A 27,773-nucleotide genomic window follows, 5' to 3' on the forward strand; every position below is an offset into this window, starting at 1 on the left:
ATACCGGCTGGCACTGAGATGAAGTGAAATTGTACCTTCATCATCATCATCATCTCAGCAATAGCTGCTGAACATAGGCAATGTTTTCCATGTTGCCCGGTTGGTAGCGGCCTGCTACTAATGTATCTTAACTATTACCTTATTTCTAAATATTACATTTCAGGAGGTTGGCAAAAGAACACCGCAATGCGCCTCAACTTAAAGCTAAATAAAACGTACTCAATGACGTCAATTAACCATCAATACTTGAGCAATCAGCATCAGGTCGATGGGCCCAAGGCCGGCCGATCGATACAGGACGTTGGGGACACGATGCCATAAAGAATAAATTAGGTTGGAGGCCTGATACGAATGTATAGATCGTTTCAACCACGAAGACGCGCCCCACCATTTTTTGGTCGAAGGAAGCGCGGGGTGCGGTCCAGTTAGATCCAAGCAATCCGAGCGTCATTATCAGGGTTCGAGGATATATATCAAGGGATATATATCTTGATATATATCAGATATATATCCAGCCGGTTTTGATGATATATATCAATTTTTAAAATTTGTAACTGTATTTGTACTTTTTCACATAAGATTTTTGTTTTTTAGTTGATTTTGCCGTATTTACAAGAAGATTTTATGTTTTTGCTTTATTTGTCTGATTTTAAGTTTTAAAAACATTAAAAACATGTTTATGTAACACATATGCAATGGTATTCATAAATAATACAATAAAATAACAGTATAGCTTTCATACAAATTTGATATATGGGCGATTCTCTGTAAGCTCGTAATCGGCTGTCCCGGCCGATTTTTTCAAAAAGTAATTAAAATATTTAAAAAAAATAAACTCGTAATGAAACTTTAACCCCGAAACTTTACGGGCCCTTTGTTTTTAGAACCATAACTATTTTTAGTTTTTTTCTAGACTCGATTGAAGCTCGAAAAATACAGTCCCCTGGCTGTCCCCATCACTGCATTTCCGCCTAGAAATGAGATTTACGAATATGATATTGAAGCTACATACATCTGGCAGCTCATAGCATAAATAATAATAATGAAATTACATTATTTTCGTAAAACAAGCTCTCATTACGAAATTTATTTATTTAGTAAACTCCTGTAAACTTTGTCCCCAGAATTTTAATACAGTCCCCTGCCAAAAATTTAAATTCATAATATAAAAAAACTATAATAGTCACGATGATTTTTTTGAGTGAAATGAAACGCAATTGCTATAAAATAGGCAACCTTGTCGAATGCGGTGTTGAGATGCCTATTTTTTTAGTGTCAGAGCGTCATTTGTGAGGTGAACACGCGCTTGAATCGCTACCACACACAGTCCTCTGGTAAGTCATAATATGCATGTTAATTACTTAATAATCTCTAAATAAAGTATATTTATATAATATTTATGTCTCAATTGATCGGTACATTCTTAAAACACCATTTAACATCGTTTTCGTAAATATTGTGAAATCTAACCGAAATACACAGTCCCCTGGCAACAGTCCCCTGCCTGAAATTGCACGAATATGTGCATCAGGTCGCAAGTGTTTATTCCTGGGCCATCCTCGGCTTTCCAAATAAATGTAAAACACTAACAATGAGGCAGCAAGGTTCTGGAGTAGAGGCCATGTACCGGAAAACGCAGTGAGAGACAAGCGACAGCGAGCCACCTTTTGGGTGGACCGACGACCTCATAAAGGTAGCAGGAAGGCGCTGGATGCAGGCCGCTCTACCAACTGTGCGATGTGGAAGTCATTGGGGGAGGCGTACGTTCAGCAGTGGACGTCCAGTGCTGAAATGATGATGACTAACAATGAAAAGTGTCAGCTGATTTTGCAACAGTGGTTCTTGTGAGCATTATAACGGAAGATCTTAAATCTGATGAACCTGAATTGACCACAAATTCCCCTCAAAGATTTGATGATGAACGGGTGGTCCTCGGAATTCAGTGCCTCAGAGGTTAAGGTTAATAATTTTTAATATGAATGTTTAAGGAAAGTTGTTATTTCTGTTAATTTTTTATAAAGACATTTTGTTTACTATTGATTTGCTATAAAATAATAAATAATTTATTAATTTAAAATAACTTTTTCTTAAAGTATAACAGTCCTCTGTCTCACTTAACAGTCCCCTGTCATGATTTCTTGAAAAATCGGTAATAACTCGGAAAATATTAACAATTTCAGTGGGACTCCTTATCTGACTAAAATAATAGTCAATTTTCTTTGAAATGGAACACGGTTTTTTGGAAAATGTTAAAAATAATTACCAGGACAGCATTTGTATGGGACCTGTACGAGCTTACAGAGAAATGCCCATATATCAAAGTTGATATATATCGGATATATATCATAAATATCCGATATTTTGATATTTATAATAAATATCGGATATTTTCGAACCCTGGTCATTATGCGTGCGACAGTAGTGTGCGTGTGCACTCATGGATAATTAATTTAGCGTGTACCGATAACACTCAAACATTAGCGGAAGAATGGTGGGGCGCGTCTTCGTGGATAAATGATCTATAGTGTGATTTGAATCCAATATCTACTCTATCTCCAGGGGTAAAGGGTATCGGAAAAAAGGTCACACACACCATAAGTCAGTTGACATTTTATTGGCGGTCAAGCTGTAGATCCGATCAGATGGAACGAGATCAAGCGAGAAGCTCAAGACCGAACGAGATGGAGGACTGTTGTGGACGCCCTCTGCCCCATCTAGGGGACATAGGACCATAAGTCAAAGCGTCAAAGTAAGTCAAGCTGTAGATCCTGGCTACACAGGAATTGCAGCGGTGGGGGCTTTGGCAATAGTCCCGTTTATTTTTTGAGCTGTCAAAACGCTGAAGCCTGACGGCAATTCATAGGTATTACCATATTATTGTATGCCACTTGTGCATTTATATATTTTGTGCAATTTCATTTACCTAGATGACATTGTCATATTTTATCCAGTTATTTTCATTACTTTCTATTTTAAAATAAAATGCTTAAGGGACCAAATCGGAAGTACTATAATATCCTATCAAGCAAGAAAGCTTCTTTCAAATCGGTGGTAACAAAAGAGGTAACAAAAATACAAAAGAGAACTAATTGATAAATGGCTCAATAGAATTTGAGACATTAGAAAAGGTTTCACCCTCAAAAGAAATGCTTGTTTCATTTTAAACTTACATTGTATACTGATAGCAACATGGTAGCAATTCGTTAACATTCTATTACACCCCATAAAATGCCCATAAAACGTAATTGCTTGTTGCGCACGCCGTGGTTCGCTTTTCTTTTTGAGTTAATTGGTTCCATTGGACAAACGAATTTGATATTTTAAACGACTTTAGAAAGGGGAGGTTCTTTTAGAATGATGATTGATTAATTCCGTTGCGGGTCCAATGACAATTTAACTTTCCCCCGGGACAAACTTGACCTTCACTGGTTGGGTTTTTATTGGCGGTCAAGCTGTGGATTCTGGTTACACAGGAGTTGCAGCGGTGGGAACAAGAGGTTATTTTTTTCTTTTAACTATTTCACAGCCAGTGTTAGTTATTTATTTAACCAATAGCATCACTAATTTAATTCTTATTTTATTTCATTTGTTTAAAAATGTTTCAACAGCATTCAAACTTAGTTCAAACATAGTCAAACAATACCCGTCTAGGACGTTCAATGTATTAATGTAAGATAGTACATATAACATCCGACAGATCGTTATGCAAAACCAGTCTTTAAGAATGCTCAGTAGGCCACGATAAACTTTTATCGAGGCATATATCGATTTTGCACGATAAGCCCATACATTTGTCATCTAAAATCATCGATAAGATTTAATCATGACCTACTGCGTTAGGTCAAAATAAGCCATTTTGAAAACGCAATCTAAAAACATTGTAAAAATAAAAATGCAACTGATTTTCGGTTCTTTAATATTATTATGGTGATATCAGTATCTGGCAAAGTGACTTTCAAATTAATGATAAATTAAAAATTATCATAATATTATTACTATCACATTAAGTTTTTAAATGCAATTCAAGGGCATTGCAATCGCTTCCCGGAGCAAAGTTGTTACACAAAAAAATCCGGAGCCAAACGATTTCGATATTAAAACTCACCAATGTTACTTTGACTATGAAGGAATAAGTAGCCAAAACTTGGATTAACATTGTCTAGGAAGTATGTTTAGTTGTTCGCGTACCCGACTACAATGCCAGAGATCATAGCTCAAAAACTACTGGACGGATTTGAAAAATTCTCTTACAATCAAAAATTCAAAATCCTATTTTGTTTGATGTTTCTGATGAACATAGGCATATTTTTTACCCGTACCAAGTCGGAGCGGGTCTCTAGTCCTAAATATCTTCTAAAAGCGAAAGGTCACTGACTGACTGACTCATCACGAAATCTCAGAAACTTTAAGTGCTAGGAGTCTCAAATTTTGCATGGGGGTCGATTTTAGCACGTAGGTGCTCACTAAGACGGGTTTTTGCAAAATTCAACCCCTAAGGGGATAAAATTCACGCGTACGAAGTCGCGGGCGGCCGCTATTATTAACTTTACTCCACAGCACAGCCGATGGAAATGTCCCAACCAACCAACGTCTGAATGGTGGCCGTGAGACGAGAGTTGTGACGTAAGAGGCTTGCCACACCATGTGGATGTGTAAACTACAAACACGTCGTAGATTGTCTAGTCTAGAAGCTTCTGACAAGGGTCTTAGGCTAGGCTTTGATAGATGTGATTTTAGGGCCACATAATTTCATAATGTGGGGTGTAGTGTTTGACCTTAACTTCGAACTCCTCCTGTGTTCTTATGATTAATTTCGTTGCGGGTCCAATGACAGTTTAACTTTCCCCCGGGACAAACTTGACCTTCACTGGTTGGGTTTATATTGGCGGTCAAGCTGTAGATCCTGGGTACACAGGAGTTGTAGAGGCGGGAACGAGAGGTGGAAATAGCCCCGTTCTTCATCGAACGGAGTTGCTTCTAATCCACAAGGTCTTAGACTAGGCTTTGATAGGTGTGTATTAAGGATCAAATTTAATCGCTTCAATGGTCTAGACCACCTGTCTCAAACCCGCCTTAAAGGTGCCCGTGAGTTGTGACGTAAGAGGCTTGCCACACCATGTGGATGTGAACTACAAATACATCGAATATTGCCTAGACGTCTAGAAGCTTCGGACAAGGTCATAGGCTAGGCTTTTCTCATTATGTCTTTCACAATATGTGCACTCTACTTAGTAGTCTATTTAAAAGACCACCTAGGCAGTAGGCACCTGTCTCAGACACAGAGATCTCAGGTTCGATTCCCAATGGGGGCAAAATTTTCAGCTCCTTTTGTAGTAGGATTACCAGCATCTTACCTATGTATTTTACCATCACCATGACAAGATCACAACAATGTTAACTGCATTCTTGTTTTGGGCAGTTAGAGATAAGATAGCCAGTTGCTCTGTCATCGATGATTCCAGGCGAAGCTCAGTATAGTATCTATTAGCATTAGCTTATGGCCTAGTGTATACAATAATTAGTGTCAATACACATACAATGGTGGACCGACGATCTGGTAAAGGTCGCGGGAAGAGCCTGGATGCGGGCAGCGCAGGACCGTTCATTGTGGAAAACCTTGGGGGAGGCCTTTGTCCAGCAGTGGACGTCATTTGGCTGAAACGAGACACATACAATCATACATATTATTATAATGAAGTCTTATTTATTTAAATATGTCAAGACAAACAATAAGAGACATCAAAGGGGTCAGCGATGTTGAATTGCCTAACAACGGCACATAGATGTGCAAAAGATCATATCTCTCTCGTCTATATGACTTTTCCAGAAGGTTCGACGCTCGACGCTCAGAAATAGTTTTATCTAGATGTAGATCAAACGTCAAAGGATAATGGAGTGTAGCGTGAATTTGGACAGAAACCTATTATTCCACGACGCAACTTGGTGGACTGACGATCTGGTGAAGGTCATGGGAAGTACCTGGATGCGGGCAGCGCAGGACCGGTCATTTTGGAAATTATTTGGGGAGGCCTATGCCCAGCAATGGACGTCATTTAACTGAAAGTCTGAAATGAACGAAAAACTTATTGATTGAACATTAAACAACATTATAACAGACTTTAAGGCTGTGTTTCCACCAGAGATGTGCGAAGCCTCGCCACGGGAAATGAAGCGATTCTATTGGTTCTTTACAGACACATCGCTACGCATCCTCGCACATCTCTGGTGGAAACGCAGCCTTAATGCGAATTTTGTAGGTACAATATCACACAGCCTCTTACCCGACTGCAAATCGAAAGTAAATGTTTTTTATAATTTCGCAAAACTGCTGATACTCAATCATCGTTAGGAACCGCTAACGACACCGCACTCCTTGCAACAACCGCAGCCCAAATTGCTGGGAACATTTGGTGGAATCTTATTGTTCCATGGAAAAGTACCTACTACCTAATAATTACCTAATTATATTGGTATTAAGGGCAGACCGCAGCCAAGCCTACGAAATAGATAGTGTAGTAGAACACTTTCAAGGTAAAAAAACTCAAAGCTAAGGCATATCCACGGAGACGTAGCTTTATAAACTTAATTGCTTGGAGTTACCTAAATACAAAACATTGTACACATAACATAAATATGTACATAACAATTAAGTAAAATACGACTCTACGGGATCATAACTTATCTAAGAATAAAGAATTACTAAGAACTAGATTAAAGGAATCCAAATGCTAAATCAAACTCCCTTTCTCTACCACATCAAAATATCAAAACACACAAGAAATATCAAAATTACTCAACAACGAATTATGGTGAAAGTAATCAAAATGGTCGTAGAACAAAACCATTTTAACCTTGAGTCGATGCAAGCAGGCCGAAAAGTGTATCTTTGCTATGTTCGACGTTCGTGTCATGGTGTTTTATGAGAAATCGTTGTTACAGTTATGGTACCTACGCAGCTACGGCGGAATTGCACTTTTGGGGGTCATTGGCTTCTAGAGAAACTGCCGTCTGTTATTATGTTATGTTGTTGTTTCAGAACAAAAGGCAAGGTAAACATCGGTTTTTTAACCGGACTACAGCCCGATTTTTTCACCCGATTTAGCGGTGGTGTATGGTTTATAATGAACGTGTGTACATGCATCTGACATAGGTCCGGCGAGAAAATTGACAGCAACAAAGGATAATATCGTTTTTTGACGGTCCGGCGTCCGTCTGTCTACAAACAAATGGCCAAACTGGGCAAAAGGTTGATTATGAGACTCGGGACCTCTATCGTTTGCCTCAAACAAACTATAAGAATTAGGGTTTATCTCTTTGATAATGTCTTTGTAGTCGCCCCCTCCCTACACATGTAGAGCTTTATAAATAACTGTAGATTTGCAAATTGGAACCCATCAGAAACATAATAAATATGAAAATGGGAGCCAAGTTCAATATCAAGAATGGTTGTCGAATGTCGATGTCGCGTCGCCGATAAAATAATTAAGATTTAAATGGGTGGGTGAGATGGGAAATCTAAATAAGCTGAAGATTCATTGGACGTGCTATTAACTACTACTTCTTGTCGTGTCGACAACAAACCTACACAGTGTCAGCCCAAAACTCTGCTACAAGAGTGGCGTTGTCAGTAGCATACTACGAGTATTGCAGTGTGATGTGCTATTCAAATAACCACAAACATGCAAGCAACCACCAAAAAGTTGCCCAATTTAACGAGCTGGAAGGTTTTTAGAGTATTTTGTAACAAATACGAAAGAGAGAGGCAATGTACCTAGATGGTTTAGTTAGACCGCTGATACCCAAAGTGGTCTATACATAACTCAGCCCCCTTATTACAAAAAAGTTATACCTGTTTTCACCATCAATCACTAATTTTTAAGTGATCCCTAAGATAAGACATAACAGGCCCTGCATTTTGTTTTCATAGGTTTCACTTAAAAATTAGGGATTGATGGTGAAAACGAGCATTAGACTCTGGTGTTCAACCAGTCTAGCTTTTTGTTATAAGAGGACAGGTGTAGTCTAGTGCCAACAGCAAGGAGTCTACGTAAGTAAAACATTGAGGGTCCCGAATTGCGTATGGAGGTCAAACATAGTGGGTTTTTGCTTTCCATTATTGGAACTTAGGAGGAGCCTAAGTTCTTCTGATTAATTTTGTTGCGGGTCCGATGACAGTTTGTTCCCCCGGGACCAACTTGACCTTCATTGGTTGGGTTTTTATTGGCGATCAAGCTGTAGATTCGGCTTAACAGGAGTTGCAGCGGTGGGACTATTCCCAATAGATAGTCCCGTTTTATCCATGAATAGATAAAAGTTCGTTATGCAACCTTGTCTGTTAACATCTTTTTTACAATTAAACACATTGCACATAAGCCTTTCAAGGGAAAGGACCCGTCGTGCCTCTGCGACCCGGACGTTGAAGAAAGTGTGCTCCACGTAATAATCGATTGCCCTGTATATGCCAGCTTGAGATTAGAGGTAGAAAATAAGATAAATTTGACACTAAATACGACCAACATACCACGTATTATGACGGAAAATAAAAATAGAGTAAAATTCCTGGAATATTGCAAGAAAGTCGCCAGCAAAACAATAACCAGAAATAAAAACTAGTGTACCCCCAGTATGATGGGCATACCGGAGGGTACATAGAAAACAATAAAAAGAATAAAAATGAACAAAGAGAAAAGGATCAATTAAATTACGACCAAAAATAAAAATACAGTTTATCTAGTCTGAAAACAATAATTAAAAAATTAAAATTCTTACATAAACAGTTAAAACACCCACATATATATTAAATTTACATAAACAAAAAAGAACAAATAAACTTCGTAATAAGAAAGTCTCTGATTACGTCAGAGGTACTAGAGTAAAAAAAAAAAAAAAAAAAAAAAAAAAAAAAAAAAAAAAAAAAAAAAAGGGAAAGGATTATGTACAATGATGAAGGCATCATCCACCAAATAATCCTGAACTTGCCTATTGAAGAAGTCGTTCCCAACCCAAAGAAACTAATTCTTTAATGAGTTAGTTTGAGAGCCTCTGGCATACACTATTTATTTACCGACCGGTGGCGTAAGTTAACGACTGAGTTACATGAGTTTGTCTAGCTTTTGTGCAGTAATGACAGCTGGGCAAACTATTTGCCAAGTTAATAACTGTCGGCTTAATGGTTAACTAGCTTCTGCCAGCGGCTTCACCCGAGTCGATCGCGGTTGACAAAACGTCTTATACCTACACGATCCAAAAAAATGTTGATACCTTAAAAACCAAAAACAGGACAAATAATAACAAGTGAATAAAACTACGAAAGATAATGGCACTGCCCCTGGATGGACTGGTATCAATACTATCAATGCATTTGGGTAAGCCAAAAAACATCTAGTAGCAAAAGACCAACAAAAATAATATGCTGAAGGTTGAAATTCCAAAAACAGCATAAAAACATAAGATTTCATGTCCTCGAGCATTCATCATCATCATCATCATTTCAGCCACAGGACGTTTACTGCTGAACATAGGCCTCCCCCAATGTCTTCTAGTAGCGAGTGGCCTGCATCCAGCGCCTTCCTACGACCTTTATAAGGTTGTCGGTCCACCTTGTGGGTGGACGTCGCACGCTGCGTTATCCGGTACGTGGCCTCCACTCCACAACCTTGCTGCCCTATCGGCCGTCAGTTCTGCGCACATTCCTCCTCGAGCATTAATTTGTTGAATTTAATTGACTTGCAATACGTAGATTCACGCTTATGAGCATTTTTCAAACAATAACCTTAATAGAGTCAGTTTTCTGATTGGTTCATTTGAATTTGAATTTTGGTCCCGGCTAATCCTGTCGGCCCCCCCCCCATTAAGTGGGGGCGTGTTGGGTCCCGCCGTGTAGGGCGGGACGTCCGCGGAAGGCGCCTTGGTCGTTTCTAGTACCCAAGGCGCCGACCACTATGCGGTAGAGGGAACACCCCAGGTTTTTAGTGGGTTCGAGCAACACATAACCTACCGTCCCCCGGCGGTAGGTATGGATAGGCCATTATCCTGGGTTAAAAAAAAGGTATTATACAAAAACTAGTAGTCTCCGCTCAAGCCAGCTCACTTTATAACTAAGTGACAAAATAATTACGTCATCCCAGATACAGAGGCCATAGACCTGACTGTGTTGATGACCTGTTTATCTTTAAATCTGTCTGTCGGAGACCACACAGCACAGAGGAATTGAAGAATGGAAATTAGATGAAATGCAGTTTCAGGAAGACTTCTAGCTGATCACCAACCTAAAAGAAAAGATTTCAGGACTACTATGCCGAGAGGTCGGGTTCGATTCCCGGCCGGGCAGAAATTGAAATATTGAAATGATGAATTTTAATTTCTGTGACGGGTCCGGGTGTTTTTTATGTATAAACATGTATATAATTTACAAAAAAAAATATTTAAGTATGTTTATATCCGTTGTCTAGTACCTACAGTACGTACAAGCTTTGCTTTGGGGCTAGCGGCGCAGTGTAAAATGTCCAAGGATATTTATTTATTATTCATTCCCATGGCAAGAAGTTCAAAAATAAGCAATTATTTAATTTAGTTATGTAGGTAGTTAGTGTTGACAAGACAACCATACAACTAGAATGCATTCTGCACACAAAATTAACATGTGAAAGTAATAATTTGGGGATTAGAAAGTATGTCTGAAGTCTGAACTCTGAATAGCAACCATTTTTTGCTACTTTGGGTGGAAATATTTCAAATCTCATTATTTGAGTTCTTGATCTTGATCTAGTCTTGACCAAGTAGAACACTGCATCTTCTGTGCTTGTAATAGGTGCGATTTTGCAACAAAAAATATACACTCGACATCAAATAAATCGCACCTCCCGCGACAAGCGCTTTCAAACGTATGCATCCCGACTTCTCACCAATATTGGCACCATTTAGTTTATTGACACCATAAAAATCTAGTTCTAAACTTTTGAAAGGTTTTTACTCCAAATGTGTCTCTCTAGAAGGATCCAGAGTCACTTCTTCAAAAAAAGGGTAGTTAGTTACGCTTGAGCCAATTTTTATGGCTATAAAACTGTTAAGTTGGGTTTAATCGCTATCCATCTGTTAAAGAGTACACGTGCGTCCAACTGCCACACAACAATGCTGTTATGGCGACAGAATAGATAAGAAGATGGTGACAGGATAGCTAGCCAGGCGGACTTAGAACAAGCCCTTCCACCAACCAAACCGAGCAGAAAATTTTACTCCCACTAGGAATCGTATCCAGGATCTGAACCAGGTGGCCTTACCACTATGTTCTAGCGCTTTTAACTCAGTCATTGACCTATTATGACGTGACAGAGCATACAAATCAGATGTCTTACTGACTTTTAACGCCTCAAAAACACCCTCCCGTGCCGCTTCCATACTTCGGGCACTGACTGAGTGTGAAGTTATAGACCTGAGCTGGTTAATAGCTTTTTAAAAAAAATGAAACCGACTTCAAATGCGTGAACACAAATAATACCTATTCAACAAAAAAATAATCGTTCAAATTGGTTCATAATCGGCGGAGATATTGCGTATAAAAAAGTTCATCCCCAATTTTCCACCCTTGGGGGTGAAATATTTTCTTCAAATTCGCATGAAACCACCCTTTTGATAATACCTATTCAACAAAAAAATAATCGTTCAAATTGGTTTATAATCGGCGGAGATATTGCGTATAAAAATGTTCATCCCCAATTTTCCACCCTTGGGGGTTGTTTTTTATTATTAAATTTAAATGGGACCACCCTTGAGGTATTACCTGTACGCCGAAAAAAGATTTGTACAAATCGGTTCATAATTGGCGGAGTTATCGCGTAACAAACATAGAAAAAAAAACATACGGGTCGAATTATTGAGAACCTCCTCCTTTTTTTGAAGTCGGTTGAAAATAACATAATCATCATCATCATCTCAGCCATAGGACGGACGATCCGTAAACGAACTAAAGTCGCTGACATAGCCCGACGGATTAGCAAGCTGAAGTGGCAATGGGCAGGGCACATAGTACGCAGAACTGACGGCCGATGGGGCAGCAAGGTTCTGGGGTGGATGCCGCGTACCGGAAAACGCAGCGTGAGACGTCCACCCACAAGGTGGACCGACGACATCATAAATGTAGCAGGAAAGCGTTGGACTCAAGCCGCTGCCAACCGGGTAACATGGAAAGCATTGGGGGAGGCCTATGTTCAGCAGTGGACGTCCTATGGCTAAAAATAACAAAGATCCCTAAATTCCACAGCACACTTATGTGGTTGTTTGGTTTAAGGGGCGCATTTAATATTAGCACTTAGGGGCTCGGTCGGTTTCGGAACAGTGATGATTATTAAATGAACCCACTAAAAAGGGATCCTTCAAGGAATATTCTCGCTTCTGCAGCCAAAATTTTAATGTTTTATAAGCATTTAGGCAACCGACACAGTTAATAATTTATCTTCATCATTATCATCATTTCAGCCATAAGCTTCCCAATGATTTCCATGTTGATCGATTGGTAGCGGCCTGCGTCCAGCGCCTTCCTGCTACCACTGCTACCTTTATGATGTCGTCGGTCCACCTTGTGGGTGGACGTCCCACGCTGCGTTTACCGGTACGCGGTCATATTTTCTCTTAAATCTATAAAATTTAGTAATTTTGTGTGGTAATAGGTATTAACTTGTATTACGATGAGAAAGAAATGTTGGGGATACCAATTGCCTAGCTAGGAATCCACTTTAAATCGCTGAGTTAAACATTTACAGTTAAAGGTCTCCAAAACTACAAACCGGATCAAGGTAACCCGTAACTTTTCAATGCTAAAAATAGCTCTTGAATATCAAGTGCCTTACTTACATAAGTAAAACTTGAAATTCCTAATTATTGGGTAGTAAAATATCCGTACCTACCGACGTCGAATTGTTCAATTTTATTGTTGAACTACACGACGCGATCGATGAGCAAATGAATAAGTAATACTCATTTTAGTAATTATTGGGAAGATAGATTACAGTTAAAAGTGTTCTATTTCTATTTGATTCACTATAGGGCAGGGGAGGCCAACTTGATTAGACATAAGATCTACTGTTTACTAACGAAACCCTGGGCGATCTATCACTTACATTACTTCTTGAAATCTTAAATGAAACAGCATAACACAAATGTACACAATCATGTAGTATTTTTTCCTTGCCACGATCGACTGGACTAATATTCGCGATCGACCGGTTGGCCACCCCTGCTATAGGGTGTAGGTATGTGTGTTGTGAGTAGGGCCTCAACGCATTATACGGTATACGGTATTCCGTATTACATTCGTATATCTCGCACCTTTATCCCGCATAGTGCGGGATTCCCCGTATTTCTACGGTACTGCAGAGAAGCATAAATTCTACCATTCTCATGTGCAATTGCTCATGCATGGACTTGGCAACGGTTACTCACAATAATATTGAAATCTGATTTATTAATATATCCTGGGTAAGCCTAGGCGCATATCACAGACTTTTAGTCGGCCGATAGTTGCCCTGATTCTAATTTGAATGAAGAATCAAACTGTGTAATATGCGTACTTTCATACACCTCAATACTGTTTAATTAAAAGCCCAACCGACCCAACTATCTGCCAACTAAAATTCTGTGGTCTGCGCCTAGACTTAATACTACGATTCCGGATTTCAATCCCTGAAAACACTGTTAATACTGATTAAAGATTAACTACAGACAGAAACCTTGTATGTAACGCAGGTATACCGTTCCTTGCTACTGCTACTGTGTCCTATGTTCTTCTGATTAATTTCGTTGCGGGTCCAATGACAGTTTAACTTTCCCCCGGGACAAACTTGACCTTCATTGGTTGGGTTTTTGTGGCGGTCAAGCTGTAGATCCTGGCTACACAGGAGTTGCAGTGGTGGGAACGAGAGGTGGGAATAGACCCGTGTTTTTTTTTTTTACTGCTACTGTGTGAATTTGTGTTTACTGGTCAGCCAACGTTTACTGTTTGGCAGCAAGCGACTGGCTTCAGCAATTTAAACAACAAACGTTGTATTTAGAATACAAACTCCAACCCCACCAAATCGTCGGTAAAGACAAAGGAAATAGCTTTTTAATGAAGACAAAACTTAGGTACAAAAGCTGGCAGCGGTATTCTTGGCTTCTTGCCAAAATGCATCTATGCAATGAGGGAACAACCCGTTTGTTGTTGAGATTGCTTTGGGTGCCTTTTCTGTTTGAGTTTAAAGTAAGTGTTCTAGGTTCTATTACTGCATCTATTGGATGGTGCTCTTTGGGGTGGGCAATAGGCTACTTAGTGCCCAGGACGGGTCTAAAATTGTGGCTATAATAAGAGTTACCTATAACATAACACTGCGAGGAACACAGAACGAAACGAGGGTGCTATCAGGTGCTATTGTTGGTATGTATCTACTTCGTTTAACGTAAGTTTGGGAAGACGCTCAAGTAACTATACGCCAAAGTTGCCAAGAAGAGAGGGCAGAAACACATTTCTAGGGTTACTTTACTACCATGAATTGTTTTAGATAGACAACGGCTGGCGCCTAAATAAAGGGACAATATTATTTGATCCTCTAAAAACTAATTGATCTTTTTTTGTATGTGCACTTTTAAAAATAAATGATGTTTTTTATTATATTTTATCTTTATATTAATTATTGGGTCTATATTAGTTGATCTACGGATAAATTATGAATGATCTTCATTAAAGGTAACATAATATTTATGTTTAACATACTCTTTTAATATTTGGTAAACAAAAATAATATTTGATCCTCTTTTTTAGTTATTGATCTTTAATTTTGATGATTTTTATATCAAGTTTGCCTTTTAATATTGATCACCTAATAAATACATTTCGATCTATGTATAACTTAACTTTAAAATATATTTGATCTAACAAAAAATATTATTGGTTAATATTTTTAATTAAAAAATATCTTTTAATTTACGCGGTACTTTGTGGTTGAGTGACAATCGTCCGTCATTGGTTACTGAGTTGGCCAAGGGCTTAGCGGCCAATAAGCAAGCAGAATGGTACATTACCATGTTTGTTTAAATTACAAGCTTTGCTTAGTTAGGGACTAGAGGCGCGATGTAAAATAATTTCTTACTTCTGACATCCCTGAACCCGACATCATAATTTTTACCTTTTTATTTTTTTCAAATCGCAAGGTTGATTTTCTCTTAGTATACCGACAGGCCTGGCTCACTCCGCGCGGTACATCCGATAATTACCTACAGCCAGGCCTGGCTCACTCCGCGCGGTACATCCGTTAATTACCTACAGCGAAGCGCCCCGCCGGCGGGTATTATATCAGTCGAGTGTCACGCGCGCCGCGCGCGCCCGTCAGGACGCTGGCGTGCGTTGTAGTACCTAATTCTATGATCGAAGTATTATTTAAAATGGACATAAAGAGAAAGAAATATTGTGCGGCGTTCGGGTGTTTAAATTCGAAAAGAAATCTACCGGATTTATCTTTTTTTTCGCTTCCCAAAGATGCTGAAAGGTATGTTGGCCATGTAGGTAATCAATAATTCTTAGGATAGTATAGGAACCTTACCTACCATGACTACTGCTCAGAATGCGTTCGTTCGTTTTAGCCAAATAACGTCCACTGTTGGACAAAGGCCTCTCCCAAGTTTTTCCATAATGAATGCGTACTTACATACATACGTGTCATGAGGTACGTACCTCATGACATATAAGTAGATTAATTATTTTTTTCACTAGACAGCAACCCTAACAGCGTAAGAAGAGTTCAGAGGCACGCGATAGAAAGAGACAAAACTTGTAGGTGAATAAAATTGTAGGTACGTAGTGCTGTGCGAGCTGAATTCCACTGTATCGCGTCGCAGCAAGACTCGCATTTATTTAAATCGTCTTGCGGAGTAATCCTTCTGTACCTGTACTATTACTTATTCTGTGCTACAGCGAAGCGCCCCGCCGGCGGGTATTATATCAGTCGAGTGTCACGCGCACGCCCGTCGGGACTTGATGTTTTGCCTTTAATAAATAATTTCTTTTGAATACAATTTATGATGTTTTAAGAATTTTATCGTTAAAATATTAACTATTACCTTTCCGTGTAGGTAAATGAAACGGAAGAGTAACATCGATACACCAAATTACGACAAGCTAGTTCTTTTACCATAATGCATAGGTACCCCAACAATATTCAATAAAAAATAAATTGTTGCCAAAGTACAGCGAGTAACATTAGATAAAGTTTGTGCAAAGCCAAATACAAATATGATTTTCGGGTGATGCCTCTCGTTCTAGGATGTAGCCGTTTCGTGTTTGCGTAGTAAGTAGGTAGGTATGATGACGTCATTCTTTCTTCTGTGATAGTAGGTATGTTTAATTTATTTGTCTTATGTTAAAATAGGTATGAATGAAGACATTGTATTAAAATAAGTACTTTTTTATCCTAAGTAGGTATATTTAAAATGTTATTTTTACAAAGGTAAAATAACACTAATACTTACCTACATACGTACCTCATTACAAATACCTAAGTAGATTAATTCTATTTTTTCACTAGACAGCATAGCAACCCTAGCAGCGTAAGAAGAGTTCAGAGGCACGCGATAGAAAGAGACAAAACTTGTAGGTGAATAAAATTGTAGGTACGTAGTGCTGTGCGAGCTGAATTCCACTGTATCGCGTCGTAGCAAGACTCGCATTTATTTAAATCGTCTTGCGGAGTAATCCTTCTGTACCTGTACTATTACTTATTCTGTGATACCGATCTCGACCGTGATCAGTGACCATAAAGTCATCTGTCAATGGGTCGATTAGACCCGATAAAAACACTAAACGATATTTGTTTACTTTTAGTGCGACAACGGGTCGTAAGGACCTGATAAGTTTTTTTTTTCCAAATATTTACTGTGTTTGACGAAACAATTGCAAAACAATATTTATCTTTCGTACTACTGAAAAGACCGAATATATCCATCCCGCACCAACGCATCCAGCACCTAAGGTCAATTCGACCCGATAACGCAGTGTGAACGTGTTAAGTATGCTTTTTTAATAAAAAAAAATCTTTGAACATCAAGTGCCTTTAAATAGTTTCCATCCTTTGACTACAACTTAATAAAAATAAGTACCATAACATAATTATTTTGAAGATTATTTGATATAGACAAAAAATAATTTATTTATACAAATCGAATTATTTAAAAAAGTATCACAATATTGAATATTTGGTGCTCATTTCTTTTATTTTTGAGGACCAACAAGTAACGATCAGATATAATTTTTACATCTCAAATTATTTTTGCGTAGTTCAAAAGAGGTTAAAATATCGATCGATTTTATTTATTTTATGTCTTAAAGGAAGAGGATCAATCATTAAAATAGATGACCATTTAGATTTTTTTATTTGCCGTTTTTGCTAATTTAAAAAGATCATTTAAATACATGCCCTAAATAAACCGACTGCTCTATGAACCTTCCACACTCCACTCGGCAATGATGGTACAGGGTTGCATGTAATGCCATACAGTTTCCCTTTCTTCGATCTGTCGATCTTTGCCGTTGAATAACCCCCTTACATAAGACGTTACGTCATAATTAATTACCCAAAAGTCGACGTACGACATAAAAATACGGTAAACTCTTTAGCCCTGTTCGCAAACTGAATCGGAGCAGAGTACTCCTCAGAAAAGAAAGTAAAAGTGAACCGCAACGTTTACTTCTTGTTTTTGTTTTGATCTCAATACTGCTGTTGACATGGTTGTTGCGAACCAGTTTGTAAGCTCTTCAGACTTCGATTTGTGTGAAGATTACAATTTACAAAAATAAAAGTACTAGTTCTAAACTAATTGCTCAGCACGTATTTCTGTGCCTGCAATCCTGCATCCCGCGCCTTCCTGCTACCTATATCAGGTCGTCGATCCACCTTGTGGGTGGACGTCTCTCGCTGTACTCCTCCACTCCAGGACCTTGCTGCCCCATCAGCCGTCATATCTTATGTTCTTAACAACCGAGCGATATGAGTCATTGGGGGAGGCCCATGTTCAGCAGTGGCTGAAATGATGACTAGCGACACGACGTGTCGTCGCACCTAACTGATTCTCTGAAAATACGATTTCATAGACATAGAAGCCAGTGCGTCCGCGTCGCTGCGATAAGCGTACATCCTGCTGCGTATAGTCTTTCGAATTTGAATCAAAGTTGGCTCTTTATGGACTCTCCAACCGTATATGACCCGTCAACATACGGCTTGGTGTCGGCGGCTTCTTTTCAAAATAAGAACCCGCGCGTGTCTCGACGTCTAGTGACAACATATCAGCGGTATGTATGCAACACTGGCAAGCTGACAACACGCGGCAATAGTGATTGTCGCATTAATAATTGATAGCAACTGCCAAAAAGCTGTTGATGTCGTGCCGCCGACAAAGTTTTTCAACTCGAACGTGATGTGAAGTCAAGGCAAAGTGTTTGACCTGTGCTTGACTGGTAGAGAATGCCACCCGGCATTAAGTCCGCCACTTTAAATTACTTTTATGTGCAAAAGTCTGTGTACTGTTACTGTACTGTTACATAATTTAGATTTAGCTGAAAACTAATGGCATACGCAAACAAACGTGTCGGTATTAACGCTGCTGGTATATTTTTGAGCAATATTATTGTACTAGGCATTAGCATTATCATAGCTGTAATAGGAAAATGTGTATGATTTTAATTGTTTAGTAGGAATAATTTAGGAAAAAAAATTAAGAATTAGTTAAGAATGTTTTTACAAATTGGTTTTTATTCATCTCACACAAGTTGTGCCCATAATTAATTCAATTCAGTCAGATAAATATTTACATAACTTAGAAAAATCATTCCTATTATTTTTTATTTTATTTTGTTTAAAAAAACCTAGTGTATTTCTTCTTCTTTGTCTTATTTTGTTTATAGCCAGGTCTGGGACATTACGGCACACAGAGTGACCTCCCTGATGAATACAATACAATCCTAACAAATATTAATTGATACTCATGGCCAATAATGGGGTTTCATTATCTAATCAATAGTACAAATAAAAGATGGAAATGCTACCACTATGCAACACTACACAACAACAAAACAAAGAATCACTCGGTGTTATTTATTTGAGAGATAAGAAAGATATTATGTTGTTGTATTTATTAATTTTAATTTTATTGAATTACTCCTAGTTACTGCACAACCCTATGCTTGAATCTAACAATGCACCTACTCCCTCTTAAACTTGGCCTTAGCGTCATTATTAAAAGATTGGTGTAATTTTTTGTGGAAAGAAAATAATCCATCAGATGAAAAATTAATATATAGTAAACAATATTTTATTTACATAGAGCTAGCTTATTCAAAGCGTTTAAGGTGTGATAAAATATTCATGTTTATTTATCAAATTCTAGAATTGTTTGGAGCTAAGTAATACTGATGATGGATAATCTCTTAAAACAAATTAGTAATTAATAATTTCATGTTGATCTACATTTAAATATCAATGTTGATTAGATAAGTTATTATAGAAAAATAATCATAATCTTATTAATTACCTACACACATTTATGTAGTAGTTGTTTTTAAAGCTAGTCTAAAATCTAAAATAAAAATAACTTAAGTTGTTACCAAAGTATAGCTAGTGGAAACCTATTAAATACTCACCGCTTTTGGGCAGACTGCGGATGACGTTGACCGCAGCATTGAATTTATCCTCCAAAGACATGTTTGGCACCTCAATCGGCCACAAACTTAAATTATTTACGAAAAACTTGCACTTTGAACTTCACTGTGTTCACAGTATTGACATCACAGCACTGCACGATTTACAACATGTTAGCCAGCAATTAATTAACGACCATGCGCAATAAGATAAAGACGATTCACAATAAAATCGGTACACGGCACGAAATACTACACAAGACGAATGCGAATAGTAAAAGTGAAATGAATGGAAATGATGACAGAAACAGCAAGAGCTTCGGTTCGGAGACGGAGTAAAATAATAATGATGTCCAATATACTTTTTTGCAAGTAATATCGATATCGACATTTGGTGATAAATAATATCGATAAGGATGCTGACCGGAATGTTTTTTTAAGTAAAATTCTATCTGTTGGATCTGCACTATCTCAATAAAACAAGCCCCCCCAGACTAAAAAGTAACTACATACAAAGAAAAAAGCCATAGAGATTTTTTAAAAAGGATGCCCAGCAAAACTAAGGGCCTTCGCCCACGGCGCGACATTTGTAGCGATGCAGCGCGCTGCTGTAGCGCGTTAGCATCACTTCTGTAGTGCGTTGCAAATATGCGACTAACGCGCGTTAGTAGTGAAAAGTCGCCGTGGGCGAGGGCCCTAATGCTGCAAATTTAGATCTTTCGCCATGAACTTGTTCTTGTTTTTGCTCATGAGCAACAAGATAATAATAATAACCCTTCATTGGCGCGGTCGTGTAAAAAGACAATTGTTAATTTACTTGAATAAATTAAATAATAATAAATTCCAGATGTTTTGCCTTATTTTTCAGTTTTTTTTTTTCAAAATTAACACATAAAATTATTTATCGATATTTACATAATCATCTGAATGCTTGCGCACATCCCTATAACTTTCTGACGTTTGAGCAACATTGTTGCCACATTTATGATGTAAAAAAAAATATTTATTTTTTAATCTACTAAATTTTTACTGAATTTAAGAATTATTTTATTATTTTATTCTAAGGAAAAAATCTGTTTTGTTCTATGATTTTTAGTTAAATGAGCTACTTACGATTGAGGTAATAATACTACAATTTCTAAACGAAATTCGCCCATGTTTATATATTTTTTCAGTCTGGCAATTCTCGGTCTTTTGTCAAAAGCGGATCCCTGTTTCTTTACCGAATTTTCCTTTTCCAAGGTAATTTATCCGTAATTATTAAAAGAATCCTACAGTGCTAGTGTAAAAATATATTTCTACAGTGTTTCGGCACGGAGCTGTGTTTGATTTGCGAGTTATTTTGTTTTTTGTGTGATTAGTGATAGTGAAACCCGCGCTCGATTTTGCGGCGCTGAGCCTTGGAGTGAGCTTATTTTATCATAATTTTCATAAAAACTACGGTAATTTCATTCCTAACAAATTCGTTTTTGACGAAACGCAATACATTCCCATCGTTTTTGTAAGTTTGAATCGAACTTGCGTTAATTATTCGCACCAAGTTAGCACCTCATTTTATAGCTTTGGATAATGCTTTGGATCAGCGATTTTTTGCATCTGCTGTAGTCCTAGACTTGTAAAAGAAGTATGTATTCATCGCATCATAAAAACCGCTCATAATTTCGAGTTTTTTCAATGTTTGTAACATGTAAACACTGTTTCGTCCATACTCGGACTTAGTACTTGCGCACAGGATACCTAGATTTATCTGCCCGATAGATGCACTTGCTAGGCGCAGGTCCTGCGTAGATGTAACGATTTTTAACTGCACATCAAAGGTCGCCATTGCGTTTGATTTGATATCAATCAAAACTTTGAGGTAATTTCAGTTTTTGTGGCCACAAAGTGCTGTACTATTGTGTTTTGTGGTCAAATTGGTTAGGAATAAATTTGTTATTGCTCTTATCAGTGTTTGTATTGATAATAGGCTAGTGTCAAGGCAATAAAGCAAAATCTATTTTTGCATAGTTGCTAAATTCGTGGGTTTCACTGTGAAATTGGTAAATTGTACTAGGTGTTGAGAATTTGGTCAGTGTATAGGAAACGGGGCGCTATGGGGCACGAGACTTAGAAAAATTTTGACGACTTTAGTATTGAGTTGGAATTGTTGGCTTAATTTGGTTTTCCTCGTCTCCGGCGCTGCGGGAAGAGCAGCCTCTTCGCCCTTACGTAACAAGGCGTAATCACCCAAGCTCACCTCCGCAGCTTCGGCTTGCTGGTCGCCTCCGGCGACCAGCCTCAGCCGCTCCAGCTCGCACGGGTGACTACGCCTTGTTACAGTGGGCGGAGGCTGCTCACCCTCCGCGCCTCCGGCTTAGGAATTACACTCTAGTATCGGGCAGACAAGTACCACGGCCAAAGGACCACGGCCAAAGGACCACGGCGAGTCGGGGTAAACGCAATTGGTTAATGGTCTTTCATACATAAATTAATAGACTACAAAACTGCAAATATCTCAGAAACGGTGCGTCGGATCGAAAAAATAATGAAATTTTGAACCCCCTTAAGAGCCCCGTCCGGCACCCAGGCCCATAATATTCCGACCTCAGAAAACGGTCAAGTGTGAGTCGGTCATTTTTTCCTAAGTAAATTTTCGAAAATTTTACAAGTCTCGGCTCCATACAAAATGCCTTCGAAAATTCGGCTATGTTCTCAGACCCCCCTTGCTACACTAAGTGAAAGCGAAAAATATTACAAGTCCCAGCTCCATACAAAACACGATCAAAAATTCGGCTAAGTCTAAACTCCATACTAAAGCCGTCGAAATTTTTCTAAGTCTCGTGCGTAGCGCCCCGTTTCCTATACTCCAACCGAGAATTTGCCCTCACTAAAGACTCCCATCACAAATAGTTTTGTATCCTCCAATTTTGAATTCCAGTTCTTCCTTATTTCAGTGTAACATGCCTATGTTGTGTTAACTCTAGGCAAACAGTAGACTGAGCATTTTTATGGCATTGTAGAGTGGTTGTTAAATGGAGAGAAATAAAATTATATTTTACTGATTATTGTACACAAGGAACACTATTAATCATACAAATAACCACACATGCTGTGTATAGTCTGTTCTTCATCTGATGTTTTTGCTGCTACAATAGTTTATTATGTATTTTTTACCTATTACCTTGTGATCAACTTGATTATAATAAAACAGTTACATGTATGTCGGTTCCCAAAGGGTGCTGACTTAGTCAGAGGCTGAAATACTTGGCTACTTCTTCTCAGCACTGGCCCATTTATTGTCACAAAGCTTTTTAAAAGCCTATTTGCAAAAATAAATGAGTTTTATGAGTTTTTCTTCACTGTACACTGTAAACTCTACTCTGTAATTCTCTTTCTTTATGGGATAAGAGGCAAATGAGCATACGGATCACCTGATAGTAAATGATTACCATTGATACATACGTCATTTGGCTGAAACAAACTATACAAACTTGAAACAGAACACAGATCATACTTTTGCTCGCAAATGAATATTCACCAAAGAAAAACTGTACTGTAACTAAATCAATTTCCCGCAGGAATTCTCTCTAGTCCACAATAATCAACACAGCGGATACCACAATGCCGGAACTGACTGAACTCGACAAGGCCACCGCGTCCATGACCGAGAAGAGGAAGGAGGAGACCGCGTCCTCGGACAGCGACTCCGATGACACCATCCCCGAGCTGGAGGATGCCGGTTAGTGGTTTATAATGTTTTGAAGGTAAAGTTGTTTTGCCTTTATTTTGCAATGAAATGTGTGTTAGGATTTCTACTGTATAAAACAAAATCAATATAGGGCACTACATGATTTGTGGTGTGTATTTATTGTATTATGTTACATTATAAATTTTTCGTTAATCTCAAATGTCTTATTTAGGTTGGTAGTAAGAGCAGTAGGAAGACAAAACAATAGGTTGGTTCAAATCCCAACATAACGCAGTCTCTTTTTATATTTTATTTTTGTATAAAATTCATCTTTACGTGTACAATCCAGCTTATGCACCACTGAGGTACTGCTTGAAACATTATATTTGAAAAAACCTTATCTTTTATGAAACCATAATATGCAATGCGGTGTGATCCTGTAAATGCAGTGTGAACATTAACTCCCAGTAGCTACATATTCATTAATAGAGACGGTGGAATTACGGACTTTGGATTTACTATATTTAATTATTTATTCATGAATAGAATGGTAGTACCAATTACATTATACAAACAAGACGTAACAAAGTTCAGAATAACATTTAAGTACTTATAAACAATTTAACTTAGGAAAACTGCATAAATCAGATGCGATTATTTTCACAGTAACCCATTTTGCTAGTAACGTACTCCACCCCTCTGCAAATACGTCACATTTTGGGTTTATATGAATACGCTTTAACAGCTTATACCTTGTGTTGATAGGAGCCCCAGGCACCGGCGGGATCTCAAACCCGATCGCCGGCATCGACATCGTGTCGAAGGCCAAGCAATCCCGCGGCGAGAAGAAGGCGCGCAAAATCATGAGCAAACTAGGACTCAAGCCCGTGAGTAGATTGATGAACCTTCATCATCATCATCATTTCAGCCATAGGACGTCCACTGCTGAACATAGGCCTCCCCCTATGACTTCCACATCACACGGTTGGTAGCGGCCTGCATCCAGCGCCTTCCTGCTACCTTTATCGTCGGTCCACCTTGTGGGTGGACGTCCCAGGCTTAACGAACCTTGTTTGAAGCTATTAGCCTAGGTGCAGATAATCGATTTTTTAGTTGGCCGATAGTTGTGTCGGGCTGTCAATCAGTCTGGACATGTATGAAAGCACATTAAACTGATTTGGTATTGGCAGATTATTCATACAAATAGAATCGGACCTAAAAATACAAGCAACTCTCCTTACAACAGAACTGTACTGCACTGCACATAGTCGAGAGATGCTACCGGACACTGCAACTCGATTTTTTGTCCTGGACAAACTTGACCTTAACTGGTTGGGTTTTTATTGGCGGTCAAGCTGTAGATCCTGGCTATACAGGAGTTGCAGCGGTGGGAACGAGAGGTGGGAATAGTCCTGGTTTTACTGCCTTACTGACAGTGTATCTCCTTTCGCAGGTGCAAGGCGTCAACAGGGTAACCATCAGGAAATCAAAGAACATTCTGTTCGTGATCAACTCACCGGACGTATACAAGAACCCTCACTCGGACACATACATCGTGTTCGGGGAGGCCAAGATTGAGGATCTGTCGCAGCAGGCCACCATGGCTGCCGCTGAGCGTTTCAAGGCTCCGGAGAGCACAACTACTGGTGGTGATGCTACCGCTGCTGGAACGGTGAGTTAATTTTTTTAGTCGACTGTGCTACAAGGCGTTTGTATGTTTCTTTGAAAGCTCCAAACAGCGTAATGGATTTAATGGGATGTTGATAAGATAAGATAATTTATTTATTTGCTTAAAACATGGTATACATAATTAAATATCGGTGTTACATGTTGAAATGTGCTCATGTTCTGCTTCATCAAAGAATGCATGCAAATGTTGTTAGATTCTTTTCTATTATTATTGTGAGAGTGAGACTGGCTACATCAAAATTACTTAACAACTCTAAGTTTTAAAATTTTAAGCCTACAGTTTACGTACTTTGGGTTTTGTGTTTGTCAAGTTCATACATGTTGTTAAATAACCCAGTTATTTTGAAAATCAGCATTAAAGTTGTACAATCTCACTTCTCAACTATTGTGATTGATAATAAGCAAGCTTTTGTCTAATTTAGGATGCAATGTAGAAATTTCCAAAGAAGTATTCATTTATTTGAAATGTGAAGCAAATTGTATTCAGTCTGCTTGCGAGATCATATCTAACATACATTTAGCATAACTTTACAAGTTGAAGTGGCGATCGATGTGGGTTGGACAATGTAGGTCGTTGGAATCTATTTATATGGCCTGGGTGTTGATTATTAGCATATGTTTGCTGGTGGGTAAGATCTCAGAAAGATACACATTTGTGATCTTAAAAAGATACAGGTCCAAAATAAAAGGATATCCAAAATGAAAGAAATAAGGAGATTATTCAACTTTTACGACTATTGCAGAAAAAAGGCGAATTGGTCCAAAGTAGCGCAGATGAAAGAGCAGTCGCCTGGCTGGAAGCTGGGTTCGATTCCCACTTTAAATAGTTCGATTTTAAATCAGATTACATTACTAAAGAAATAAAAGAGACAGCAAGAAACAGTAAACTACCGTCATTTTGTATTCGTCATCTAATCCAACACTTCCCTCACAGACCGTGGCACCTATCGCCGAGGAGGAGGACTCGGAAGGCGCCGAAGAAGCCGGCGCCGGCGTCGACGAAAAGGATGTGGAGATCGTCATGTCGCAGGCCAACGTGTCGCGCGCGCGCGCCGTCCGAGCCCTGCGCAACAACCACTCCGACATCGTCAACGCCATCATGGTACGTATTATAGGTCTAAAGTCCGGTCGCCGAGCAGTTAGAATATCGTCCAATGTGCGGCCGTAGTGAGTGTGCGAGCGATAAGGACGGGTAGCTTGGGGTCATTGGACGAAATTCTACGTGCTCGGCGACCGGACTTTAGCAGACACTGACTGAGTAATGCCTCCCTCTCATGCCGCGAGGCGGGAGGGGTGATAGTTACATATAGCTCGCAGAACTGGTCGCCGTTGGAGCAGAAAAGGTGTCGAATGTTGAAGACGGTATAGGCTAGTCTCATTAGCGACGATCTGGTGAAGGTTACGGGAAGAATCAGACCGGTCGTTGCCCGGCAGTCGGCTGTGATCGTCGTGCGAGCGCAGCGTAATAATACCACTTCCAACATCGTCAACGCCATCATGGTACGTTGGGGGTGATAGTTACACATAGCTAGCTGAACTGTGATGGCCATTGGCTAGAGGAAAGGTCTCGAGTGGCGACCACGAACCTGAAAACAGTGTAGGCAGGCCTCCCGGTCCATCTAATGGTGGACCAATGATCTGGTGAAGGTTACGGGAAATCCTTGGTGGAAGCCTTTGTCTAACATTGGATGAAGATCGTCGTGCGAGCGCAGCGTATTAACCACTCTGACATCGTCAACTCCATCATGGTACGTTGTTAGTTTTATTGTCACATTAGGGATGCAAGTTGACTTTCGGTCAACTTGCATCCTTAACCTGACACGACTCTACCAGGCGAGCGAGCTTTACCAGGAACGGAAACGTCAGCCACAGAGGAACTATCGCCGAAACAACAATTCTGTGAACATTTTGTGTAGCTCAAATGCTTGTAGCCAGGCCCTTCTTTCCCATTGGGCACTCTGCCCTGCCTGTAGGGGTGGATTACCAAAATTATGCAAGAATGAGTGACCATTTCGACCTCATAGCGGAGGCCGGACTTTTTAGTGAAGACAGATTCAACACGAAGAGACCCCTTCAATATATAATGATAATGTTGGGTGGTGTAGTTAGGGGTGTAACGAATATTCGCTCATTTTGTGTCATTCGTAGAAAAACTACATGCTCATACCAATTTGTTTTGTTTTCCAGGAGCTGACGATGTAACCGCGTAGTCACAAGTTCTAGCTTTAAGTCGGGGCCGGAGCCCCTCTCAGCGTGCGGCGACGGATTGTATATAGCATTATTTACTTCCAAATAAAATAACAGTTAATTGTACACAATATACTTTGTTTCATTTATTGCTTTCCCTTACCTTCAGTTTTGGTTTCCTACTCAACATAAGATGATAGATAGAACATTATTGTACACTACACAAGAAAAACCAATCGAATTGAGAACCTCCTCCTTTATGAAGTCGGTTAAAAGAAAAGAAAGAAATACCTAGACGGCACAATTTAGGCAAATTGCGCTAAAAAGCAATCTTCCAGATTCAATATAGGTATTTTTACCTTGATTTATTTTTCTTTTTCAATTTGTTGTATCAGAATCCGTTCATGAGTTTAGAACTTAAAGATTACTGATCATTAATAATCGTAATTTGCGAATGAAATGGGGAAAGAAACGCACGTTGATGAAAATGGCTTCGCTCGCACGTGTTCTCAAAATAATTTTATTGTGTAAACTGCTGCTGAAAGTTTTACCCCTTTCTTCAATACACGTGCTCTA

General features: G+C 38.9%; 2 protein-coding genes across 4 annotated transcripts in view; one reads left to right on the forward strand and one right to left on the reverse strand.

Annotated features, from left to right (window-relative positions):
- The window catches only part of LOC135085017 (acyl-CoA-binding domain-containing protein 5), a 57,131-nt gene extending 37,155 nt beyond the window's left edge, over positions 1–19,976 (reverse strand). For both annotated transcript variants that reach the window (XM_063979797.1, XM_063979796.1), the window contains exon 1: positions 19,658–19,976. In XM_063979797.1, the coding sequence (XP_063835867.1) occupies positions 19,658–19,718 (61 nt within the window). In that variant the 5' untranslated portion in view covers positions 19,719–19,976. The remainder of the gene's footprint in view (positions 1–19,657) is intronic.
- Positions 19,977–20,793: 817 nt separating this feature from the next.
- On the forward strand, positions 20,794–27,328 carry LOC135085083 (nascent polypeptide-associated complex subunit alpha). Of its 2 annotated transcripts, none has more exons than XM_063979860.1 (6): positions 20,794–20,896; positions 23,212–23,372; positions 24,087–24,208; positions 24,775–24,993; positions 25,945–26,112; positions 27,198–27,328. In XM_063979860.1, exons 2-6 carry the CDS (start codon positions 23,255–23,257, stop codon positions 27,210–27,212), a joined length of 642 nt encoding a protein of 213 aa, XP_063835930.1. In that variant the 5' UTR covers positions 20,794–20,896; positions 23,212–23,254; the 3' UTR covers positions 27,213–27,328. The 2 variants fall into 2 exon arrangements, with proteins under 2 accessions (XP_063835930.1, XP_063835931.1); XM_063979861.1 differs by lacking the exon at positions 20,794–20,896 and adding an exon at positions 20,944–21,059.
- The last annotated feature ends 445 nt before the right edge of the window (positions 27,329–27,773 follow it).

Source organism: Ostrinia nubilalis, chromosome 27 (genome assembly GCF_963855985.1).
Source record: "Ostrinia nubilalis chromosome 27, ilOstNubi1.1, whole genome shotgun sequence".
Classification (NCBI taxonomy): Eukaryota; Metazoa; Arthropoda; class Insecta; order Lepidoptera; family Crambidae; genus Ostrinia; species Ostrinia nubilalis.

Coding starts and splice junctions, on each gene's coding strand:
- LOC135085083 (XM_063979860.1), top strand. CDS start 23,255: ATGCCGGAACTGACTGAACTCGACAAGGCCACCGCGTCCATGACCGAG. Junction 23,373..24,086: donor CCCCGAGCTGGAGGATGCCG/GTTAGTGGTTTA, acceptor TTGTGTTGATAG/GAGCCCCAGGCACCGGCGGG. Junction 24,994..25,944: donor ATGCTACCGCTGCTGGAACG/GTGAGTTAATTT, acceptor CTTCCCTCACAG/ACCGTGGCACCTATCGCCGA.